Here is an 11647-nt window from a genome sequence, read left to right on the forward strand (position 1 = left end):
ATGAAATAATTGGTTGAGTCTGAAATTGATTTTTATATATATATCTATCTATATATATATATATATATATATACACACACACACACACACACACACACACACACATATGTATATATATATATATATATATATATATATATATATATATATATATATATACATATCCTGCATATGTTTATCATACATTATTGTACAGATTTAATCATTGTACAACTTCAGGATCCTGTCTTCTCTAATGTTCCTTCAGAGGCTGGATTATCTTTCATGTAGTGTATTGTTAACCTAGGGGTTTGTGTAGGACACTTAGGAAGTTGTGTGTCTTGCCAGAGTAAGACTGTGTGTGAGATGCCAATATTGTTCAGTAAGAGTGATTACAAATAACAGAAAATAGAAAATAGAAAATGTGGATTGTGTGTATAGACTTAAAAGAAGATAAAATCATATATCTCAAAACCTTAAAAAGACTTCCTTTCTCACACAACTGAACACACATGCACATGCATGCACACTCACTGACTGTTATGCGTACCATCTCCAGACAAGATCCTTCAATTGTTTTATAAAAAACCTGAATAATTGAGCATGCAAAGGTAAAATGTGTCAAGTCTGTCAACAAAGAAAGTATTTCATGAGGTCATCACCGTTTCTGCATGAGTAGACTAGGCATAACTGATCAACCTTCAGTTATAATTAAGTGAATTTACTGTAAAACAAATACTGTACTCACATTTCAAACAGCCTACAGAAAGTCAGGTGTGCACAACACAAAAACAAACAAAATGTGGATCTAGAAAATATTTGCATCACTATATAAAAAGTGCTTAGGATATGAACTACAATTTCCATTCACTAAAAACAAGACCCAAAGTTGGATCTCCCATTTCTTTCCATAGATGATTTCAACATTAGTCTTTAAACCTGAGCCATATCCTGAGCCTCTGCCATGTGTGATGCTGGTAAGTGAGGATGGACTGTACATACTGGGGCTGCCTGGGCAGGATATCTATTGCATATAAACATAGGGGTTGGCTTTGTGTTGGCCTGCGTTCATCACGCAGGTGGGCATTATGTTCCTCTGAGAGTGAACCATGGCTTGGCTCATGTCACGGCCATTGTCCGACCACGGGGGTGAGTCCATGGGCTCCCGCTTGATTGCGTGGATCAGACCCTGACCTTTGAACTCATAACCCATCTTGTAGTCCTGCTGCATGTAGCCCTTGTGCTCCACCGTGGTGCCCGGGTACACAGGGCTGCCCATGCAGTTGACACTCTGGCTGCTACAGAGGGGGTCAGAGTGGGACAGTCTCTGGGGGCTGAACTGGGTGGGGTCTTTGTTGATGACGCACTTCAAGGGCCGACCTCCGCCACCGCCGGCTACGCCACACATGTTCTGGTAATGCCCGTTGTTGTATGGCGGGCTGATGCCAGCTTTTCCACGGTGGCATGGAGAGTACTGGTCGTAATAATCAGCCTCCGTCTTCATCTGGAGGCTGTCGTAGCCGTTGCCATAGCGCCTGTCCACTGGCTCGCGGCAGGTCCACTGACGGCCGTACGCGTCACAGCCGTTCTCCGAGTCGGAGTCCTGCTCTACCTTGATGGGCATCTCTGGTAGCATGCGGCCATCATAGCACTCCCCGTAGCCATTTTCACTCTTGACGACCTCCACACAGTAGCTGTCTACATCAGGGCTCTGGAGGCTCCCGTACAGCTTGGGCATGTAGACTTCAGCTCTTCCTCCATTGCAGCTGGGGGACATGCGGTAGGGCTTGCCATAGTGGCCGGCCTTGCCCTGTCGGTTAGAGGGGACGTAGCCGACACTCTGTCCCCCTCGTATGGGGCCGGAACTGGGCCGCAGTGGCCAGCCGCCATCCAGGCCTGGGCTGAGGCCTTTGTGGGCTCCCATGGAGGACTTGCAGTAGTTGAGAGGTTCGTCCTGGCTGTAGTAGACCTCAGCCTTGTACTTGAGGCTGTCTTTGGAGAGGGGGGTCCAGGGGGTGGGGTTACGCTGCTGGCCCCCTGCAGGGTTGGTACAGTTGAGGAGCATGGGGTCCTCAACGTCGCCTATATCCCCACTCATAGAGTGTCTCCTGAAGTGCTCCTCTCTCTCACTGCAGGGATAGGGGGAGGAGGAAGAGGGATAAATAATATTGGTTAATGTTAGTTGAAAGCAGGGGCATACAGTTTTCTGTGCTACACGAACTAAAGATTACATTCTTCTGCATCATATTTTCTACTCCTGACAGGATATTTAATCCTGACAGTAATACAGGACTTGTTTAACTGAGTGATAATACGTCTGTGGATGTATTTCATGTCCATTCCATGTTAAAGTCAACAAGTGGACAACTTTTTAAATTCACTGTAAATTCCTAGAATTAAAAACAGTTAGACTTAGACTACAAAAGTTGGACTACAAGAGAACCATGTAAAGGCAAAATGGAGTTGACTCATGTTATCCCCCTTGTCATGAACTGTATTTCTGAACTGTAGCGTTCAGTGATAAATAGATAGACATTTAGTTCAGACCCCTGCTGTGGTCCAAGGATGACACATTCTGGGCTGAAGTCACATTCTGGGCTGAGGAACCAAATGTACTGAGACCAACACTTATTGAATATCTCTGAACTCAGTTGATGCCAGCATTGACTATCCCTCATTTCTCAACTTCACAAACAATCTCTCTCTCTCTCTCTCTCTCTCTCTCTCTCTCTCTCTCTCTCTCTCTCTCTCTCTCTCTTTAATAGCAACTTTAGTGCCCTCAATAAGTCATGTGGGCTGTGTAATGGATGGACTCTGAACACAAGCAACTCCATTTAGTGTCATAAAACATTCTAATCAGAATGACAACAAACGTATAAAATATCACTTGGGGCACTATCAAAGACTAGGGGGAAGCATTTTCATTGGGAATATCAGAGCACTCAGTAAAGCAATCCATTCACATTACCTTAATCTCTTATGACTTGTACAACATCTGAATCATATATCATACATCATCATGTATGAGTACCCACCTGTAGGCCTACTTATCTGATAAGTGTGCACAGTAATGGGGTATTCAGGGCTAGTCCATGACAAAGGGTACAAAGGGTTGATTTAGATAGTTGGTTGGGTAGTACAAAGAGGAGATCTCATGACTAAATATCACACACTGTTCACAGTTGACAGCAGAGGGGGTAGTAGGGCCCTTGTTGTGACTACTGAGTGACCTCGGACTGAACTTCTTCCCTCAAAGCCGTTTTGATTCAGTAATGACCCATGAAACGGAGGTCCTCATGCAAAACCCCAAATCCATTTCTTCTTCTTATTGATTATTGAGAGCCGTCCAAAGCTCATTTGATGGGTGTCTACGTGTCTGTGTGTCAGGGTTTCCATTAGCCGGATAGCGTCCTCCTCTATGTCCTATGAACAGATAGGGTCTGAGACTTTGCTATGCCATGTATTGAAATAAAAATTACCCTGCCAATACACAGTTTGTAATAAAATCCTTCTTTCACTGATGGCCTTTGACTGATGGTTCGTCGGGTGGTTGTCCCCTTTGACGGGTATCAAGCTTGCCAAATTTCTGTTGCAAAGTCTTTTAATACCAAGTAAAGGGAGTTAGCGAGTTAACTTTGACCAAATCCCGAGTTGGAGTTAGTTAGCTAGCTAACTCTGTTGGCTCGCTTCATAGTATACCCTTCAAGTAGTTGAAAAGTGTGTTTTTTGGGGGGGGTTTTTTGGAAGGCACATTTGGCAAGCTTTATGCCCGCCAAAGAAGACAAGCACCAGATGAACAATCAGAGTGAGTGAAAGAAGGATTTTATTACAAACTGTGGCTTGGCGGGGTCATTTTAATTTCAATACATGGCAAGCCTCTGATTTTATCTGTCCATAGGACTGACTTCCCAAACAGCACACATGGATCGGATTTACGTCGCTACTACATCTAAACTATAGTACGAGAAGTACAAGAAATGTCTGTCGCATTTTACGTCGCATAGACGAAGCATGGGGATCTTTTTCTCAGAGGGCCGCCGTCGGTAATACATCAGGAAAAGTGCGTCTTGAAACTATTTCCAGCTGTTCGTTTGCTGACCATCGGTTATATACATCGGCACTACATAGCTCCTGTTGTTTTTGAGTGTCATGGCAACACGTGAGGTAAAAAAAAAAGAAGAAAAAAAAGGCATTACGACTGCCAATGGCCCCCGGTGTGAGCATTGATTACTTTGTCTTATGATGACTGTTGGATAGATGATTAACTTACTGAAACAAATGTATTTGTTGTAAGTCGCTTTGGATAAAGGCGTCTGCTAAATGCCATAAATGTAAATGATTGTGCCTACTGTGGTGTATGGTGTTAGCATTGTAACTCAGTTGTGCATGCTCCGCTGGACTGCAGTCTCGATAGACTGACCACAGTGCAATGAGATATGAGTAAAGAGAGCAATATCCTGCATCGCTCTTTATGGAAAGCCATTGCATAATGATATGGTTATATAGCTGACATTTTGCTTGATAGCCTACATATGTTTGCTTTGAAGAAGCTATCAGTGAGTTGCTTTAGCAGTTTAGTAGGAAGTGAGCATTGGTAATATATCAGGGTAACAGAGAATATGTTGGCAATCGACATCGGCATATGGTAGGATAAACAGAGTGCCTCTGTAGAAGAAAAAACAATAACATTGCTAAGGGAGCTGGCATATGTAGTGCCGATGTATGATGGTCGGCAACGGAGCAGCTGGAGATAGTTTCAACACGCACTTCTCCTGATGTATTACTTGATCTCCATGCTACATCTATCAGAAATTGCGAGTGCATCAGAAATTGTTCAGTCTAGTTTAGATGTGGTGATGACGTCCATCCAATCCATGTATGCTGTCTGGGGAGCTCTGTTGGGGTGGCCTGCTGGTAGTCTTATCATTTTAATTTAGCCAAACTTTTTTTTAAAACATGTTTTTAGGGCATTTCTGCTTTATTGGGATAGAGACAGTAGAGATTTACAGGAAGAATGGGAGAGACAGGAGGGATGACATGTAAGACGTGTCGAGGGTCGGAATCAAACCAGGAACCTTGTGATTATGTGGTATGCGCATTAGTGTGCTATGCCACTAAGCACCCCAATTTAGCCAAACTTTCTGCTTAGGTCTACCTCTAAAGAAGCCCTCCATGAAAGCGGTGCTTTGAATGAATATTCTGATAATGCTTCTAATAATATTTTTTCTTTCAAAATGTCTGGTAAATTACAATGTCACGTTGTCTTGCAGAACATTTTGTGTGTGTGTGTGTGTGTGTGTGATTGGCCTTGAAGTGTAGCTAAACCATTGGCCCTACATTGCAGCAGTTGCCCTTGGTGACAGAGCTCAATCCAGTTAGGGCACTGGGCTTGCTCCTCTGGCTGGCCCTGCCTGGTTCCCACTCCAAATACTTGGACCATGCAAACCCTGACCCACATCTCACCATGAAAACAACACTGATTCTGCTGCTCAGAGAAGTAAAGGAATGGCAAAAGGCTGCTCTCAAGCTATAACTTCTCTTTTAAGCATTCATTCTAATCTCTTATGTCCCCTTGTCTCGGATCAAATATAACCCTGTGTCCAGGTCCTTACCCGTGCTCTAACGCAGTGATCATGCCGCCCCTGCCGCCCTTGAGCTTGCCCCTCATCATCACACTCTTCATCTTCATCTCGGTAATGGAGGGCAGCAGCAGGGGCACTGCCACGCAGAACAGTGCGAGCTGGGGGGGCATAAGAGCCCCAGACCCCGACTTCTTCTTCTGGCCTTGGAGGAACTTGAGACGGCCCTGGAACTGCATGGTCTGGGAGGGAGAGGACAATACATTTAGAATTTCATCTTTAAGTATTAATGTAAATGAAGGACGGAGTACTTAGCAAGCCTTATTGGTGGTCTACTGTATGCCAAGAGCTCATCATTTACAAGCATGTCAGTTGGTTGAAAGCCTTAAACAACTACAGTCACTATAAACACACTGGTGAGATGTGATTCATTAAGCAATACGACACGACACATGTGAGTGACTTGTGATACAACTTGACAGATGTACAGGCCTTAGCACTTTGGATACTGAAGCACAAATTTGTTGGTCTCTCTTTTCTGAGAGGAAGCAAAGCCAAGATTGGTCACAACAAACCCAGTGAAATGATCATAAGGCTGTCTCTGCCTGCACCAGAATGGACTCGCTGACAGAAGGAACTCTGCTGACCTTCCTTACAGTGTTCAAACCAAGGACTGGGTTTCCTATCGTCAGGCTTCATGCATTTCCACTGACAGGTCCAAACCACGCTGGTCACAGCTATGGGAGGTGGACTGTAGCTGTAACTACATTTCTGTCCAAGCACCAAATCCCCTGCTATGTCTGGGATATGGGGACGTCCTATTTATAGCTACATTCACCGCAATTAAAATACTATTGCGCAAAATAGGACATTTTAGTCTCCCAGTTGTCTCTCTCTAGAACAGGGCTGGGCAACAGGAGAACCAGAATGAGCATACTTTTGTCCCAGCCCAGATCTAAAACTATTGATTCAACTATCTCTGGTCTTCCATTTAGATTGCACCAGTTTTAGTGTTGGGCTGGAACAAAAGCCTGCACCCACTGCTGCTGTCCAGGACTGGAGTTGCCCATCTCTGCTGTCCTGTCAGAGCATGGCAGTGTTCACTGGGTTCAACCACTCACCAGGAAGCCAGAGGTGCTGTCCAGCAGGCAGCGCACTCGGGAGATGAAACAGCGATTGAGAAAGGAGGAGAACTCTGGAGAAACTCCCCCCGCCTCCTGAGAATGGAACATGCTGCTCACCACAAAGTCCTCACCTGTAAGGAAAGAGACAAAGACAGAAGATCAGAAAAACACCAAACACCAAAACAGCAACTCTCTTCTCATACACTTTACATTCACCCCACTTGTCAACACTAAGCTTTTTTGGAAGGCATTTGGTTGAAGACTTGGTTGAGAATTGAATAACAGTACTTTCTCATAAACAAATAGAAGGATTTGTTCTTGTACACACATCATCTGAGGATTACCATCTTGTATCTGTGGATTCATGTTCTTACACATCATAGTTAACATTACTTGCTGTTGTATGCTTGGTGTAGGGCCAGAAGTTTTTCCTGAGCACAGGATGGTTAAACTCCAAACCCTACTGTACTTTTAGGCTATAAATATGGCCTTGAGTTTTACCTGGTCAGGTCACATGGCGAGGAAAAACCCTTGGCCCTAACATGGTGCAAAGTCAGCCAGTGCTCCTCATTTTGCTTGCTCAGTCCCACTGTTGCTGGGCAGAGTTGGCGTCCCCCCTCCCCCCAGCCTGATCCCCCACCTCTGTGTTGCTAGTAATTATCTACACACCAGTTCCTGCAGCTAAATGGTGGTCCTGGGAGGCCCCATGCTGTGGGGGGTTCATGGCCCAGTGGAGCTGTCTTCTGAACTCCTGCCGGTCGTCCACATGGATGTAGTCAAATACGTTCTGGTGCATCACATCCGTCTGGGGGTAAGGGGGGACAGACAGAAGCAGAGAGTCAGAAAACTTTTATTGTTTTTCATGTATTTATCCTTTACAAGAGACTTGGCTAAAATAGCAGCCCACCCAACAGTAGTACTTTATAGCAATAGCAGAGTGAAATCATCAAGGCCCCCAGCCCATTAAAGCCCCAAGCTTCCACCCACCGCCACCTCTCCCACTAAATTAAGCATTGATGGGATTTAGAGGTCTGGCCTATTATGTTTGCAAAGAGCAGTACCCTCCCGCTTAACCCCTGTCTTGCTTCACTGGGTCAGGCTGCTGTTTCACACACTGAGGGATCTGGGCCGACACCACAAGTGATGGACCCAAACAAGTCAGTTGGCCCTGATGGTAAGACCGGCTGGTTAGGTGGCCCTGATGGTAAGACAGGCTGGTTAGGTGCCTGTCCCTTGGCTTTAAGTTTGGACACAGTGTTTTAGGATCAGGTGTATGACATGAAGTGATTAAAAATAATATAGATATTTATTTATAAATACTGTACTGATATGTGTTTGCTCACAGAAAATGACTGTTAGAATGACTAAAGTATGATATAGTAGTGAATAACTTACACACAGAGCAATAGAGCAGCTTTAAAAGAGTATGCTACTGTGTGTTAGATATTCTAACAGAAGCTTTCTTCGTACTTCATTCTGCTGCTGCTGAAATTCCTCAAGGTCTGATTGCTACAGAAAGCCTCACAGTGACTCCGCTGCAGGCAGCATTTACAGTCTCTCTCTACTGTCCCGGGGCCACAGGGGCCAGCGAGGGCAGCCTTGTTTGTCAAACATCGCGTGACACCAGCTCCCAAAGAGCAGCGCAGCCAAGCCCAGCTGAAAACCCCCCTCACAGCCCAGCCCACAGTCGTAATGCCTCTCTCTTTCCAGCAATAGCTTTGCTTTCTGTCAGGGAATGACAGATTCCCACTAAAATATTCAACCTTCCCCCCATAATTTCCACACTGGAGACACGCAAGGTTTTTGAACAGTTGCCTCGCAAAACAATTCTTCCCAGCAAGCGGGCGAGAGAGTGCATGGCCTCGCCACCACAGCTCCCACCGGCAGACAGATCGGGTGACTATTGTGTGAGATTCTCCCGTAAAAAAAAAGGAATAAGTGATATTTTCCCTGGCCCTTGTGTGTTGATCTTCAAAGGGTAATTACAACGTAACAAATAGGATCAAAGGGCCAATGCTGTTTTCTGCACCATTTCAAAGCTTTCTTGTGGTGCGGTCCCTAGCAACTACACTATGTGTGTCTCCATTAGGGCTACAGTATATGTCTTTGTTAATTGTGGGTTCTTAAAAATGGGTCCCTGGAATGTGGTGTCAAGGTTGAAGTGGTACTATCCGACATTTTCTCACAGTTATGCGCCCAAATAAACATAAACATAAACATAATGCCAATGACAGTTTAAGTCACAAATTAACCAAAATAAAGCCCATAACATGCTCTGTCTGTGTGTGTTAATCTTCTATCATCAGTCTACAAACCCTCTGAAAGACTACTTTGATAAATAAAGTAAACAAGAATACTATACTATAAGATCTATAAAGTTGGCTTATGGGCTACTGTGAAACGTAACACTACTATGTTGGAATATAAACTTACTGTAGGTGGTTCAAACTGACACTAATGGGAGAGAATAAACATAGCAAAATAAAGGATGGTGTGATTACCATAGTCTTCTAACAGTCTAAATCTTATAGTGCCCTGAAACAGACCGTAAGCCAGGAACGAGAAGCATGCGGTAAATTTGATATAAAAAGGTTCACGTGAACATTATGTTTGTTAGGAATCTGACTGCGATATTTCCACGGACAGAACAGACTAAGGAACAGTGGCTCTGTGGCTCTTGGTAAGCGTTGGGGTGTCACCCACTACAGCAGAGCACTCACAGCTCTGAAGTGACATAGGGCTAAAGCCTCTGGCACCCACTACAGCGGCCCCATTCAGCCCACTTCAGTCTTTATTTCATTTCAATGGCGGTGTTATTGCACCAGACTCCTTCTAAGGCAAGTGGGAGCGCTGTAGCAGAATAATCTCCCCCCGTGCTCAAGCGGCCGCTCTGTCTGGGAAGCAGGCAGGCTGTAGCAGTGTAAAACACTTTATTCATTGATTTGAGGGGAAATGATTTAAGTAGGGGAGGACAGGCATACCCAGTTGATTCCATCAATAATTAACAAGTTGAGAGGAAACGGGAGCACGGCCTCAGCTTACAGCCGGCCCGGCCGCTACCTCCTGACCCCCCAAAAACCTTGCTGAAGCGCCGGTGGCAGTGCTGACCTCTCTGTCGCCTCTCCCCTCTGGTTACGGGTTCAGGGAGCTTTTTGCACTGACAAAATAATCTGACAGGCCCACTGAGGCATACAGAGGGGAGGAGGAAGAGGAGGATAGAGGGAAAGTTAAGAGGAGAGAGAAGGAAAGAGAGAGGCGAGATAGAGAGAGTGAGTGTAAGGGAGTGAGTGAGTGTGTGAGAGTGAGATGTTCAGACTGAAGAATGTACTAGTGACTTTACCTGATGGAAACCCAAGTAGTCGACGATGGTAGAGGAGGCGTAGAAGACCATCCCATCACTGCTCACAACCAGCGCAAATCCAATCAAGGACTAGAGGGGAAAAGAGATAGAACATCAATTTGTATCCACAATGATAAACATAAGAGGCACTTGGCTTTGGAGCTTGGCTCGGCTTAGTGGCCAGTTTTAATATTTCCTTACAGTGGGTGTCTTCCAATAGCCCTTCCAAGAAACACCCAAACGTCTGACAACATAACATTGAGCAAAGCCCTCACAGGGGTTTTCCAATAGGCCCAAACAGCATATTGCATTTGCTCATTAAACAGGATTCACACAGCCCATCTACAACAGTCCCCCCCCCACAACTGAGGTGAGAGCGAGCGAGAGAGGGAGGTAAGAAGGGAGGGTTGAGGAGGAGGAGGAGGGGTGGAAGTGGAGGAGTTGGTTCCGTAGACTGTAATGTATGAACTTCCCAGTGTTTGTACTGGGTCCAAGTCCCTGGCGATCGCGTGACTGGCGCTGTGCTCCTGCCAGACCCTGTCACCTCCAGTTTACAGTGAGGCTCCCCAGGTCAGCCCAGGCTGTACTGCTGCACTGCTGGATAGGAGTAGGATAGGCCATCATAGCCTTGTTACTGCTGCTGTTTTACATGTGTGTGTGCTCTGTGCTCTGTGTGTGTTCTGGGAATCTACAGTACAGTATGTTGAAATATATTTGCGTGTGAGTTCTATATGTGCAGTATGCATATGTTGCACACTTGAATAATGATGATGACTTTCAAACGTGTAGAAGTTTAAAACACTTTCTTTTCTTAAATCACAAGACATACACGGCACATCAGACATGCTGCCTGTATCATCACCAGGCCTCGTTCTGCTAACTCACGGACACTGGTGTGGTCAATAATCACTATATATACAGTACCAGTCAAAGGTTTGGACACACCTTGCCAAGAGTGTGCAAAGCTGTCATCAAAGCAAAAGGTGGCTACTTTGAAGAATCTATATATATATATATATCATCAAAGCAAAAGGTGGCTACTTTGAAGAATCTATATATATATATAGGTAAGTTTTTATTAATGTGGGAGAATATATATATATAATATATATATTCTCCCACATTAATAAAAACTTGTACAAAACTCTTCTCTCACGTTATCAAACATAACAAAATACTTATGTTAGCACACATTCACATTTCATATTCTCGGTTACAGATGGCTAATTAACATCTCACACACTCATTAACGGCACACAGTTAATATAAAACACAGTTGGTATATTTCTCTACATCTGGCGAATTTTACAAATGGGCCACTTATTTCCCCGACACCCTTACTTGTTTATGCATTTTCTTAACATGTGACACAACACTTTTATGAACTTTAGGAGGACATCTTCGCTCACCTGAAACCACAAGACATACTTAAATAATATATTGTCACGGTAGGGGGAGTTCCACCAAACTCTTACCTAGTGACAATATTGACGATAAATTACGGCCTCGAAGGCATTATTGCTTTTATACGGTTACATAACAAATTCGAAAATTGTGACAAGAAAACAAAGCTTTAAGTATTTAGTTTGTGATAGATTGTGGTGGTTTCTGCCCTGCGCTGAGAA

The 11647-nt window shown here is 44.5% G+C and overlaps 1 protein-coding gene across 1 annotated transcript in view; it reads right to left on the bottom strand.

Annotated features, from left to right (window-relative positions):
* Positions 1-222: 222 nt before the first annotated feature.
* Positions 223-11647, bottom strand: part of ahrra (aryl-hydrocarbon receptor repressor a) — a 62238-nt gene continuing 50813 nt past the window's right edge. The window contains exons 5-9 of the mRNA XM_083683355.1: positions 10023-10112; positions 7352-7487; positions 6680-6813; positions 5592-5800; positions 223-2108 (exon numbers count right to left, since the gene is read on the bottom strand). Of these exons, the coding sequence (XP_083539481.1) occupies positions 1004-2108; positions 5592-5800; positions 6680-6813; positions 7352-7487; positions 10023-10112 (1674 nt within the window). The 3' untranslated portion in view covers positions 223-1003. The remainder of the gene's footprint in view (positions 2109-5591; positions 5801-6679; positions 6814-7351; positions 7488-10022; positions 10113-11647) is intronic.

Source organism: Argentina silus, assembly GCF_951799395.1.
Source record: "Argentina silus genome assembly, chromosome: 1".
NCBI lineage: Eukaryota > Metazoa > Chordata > Actinopteri > Argentiniformes > Argentinidae > Argentina > Argentina silus.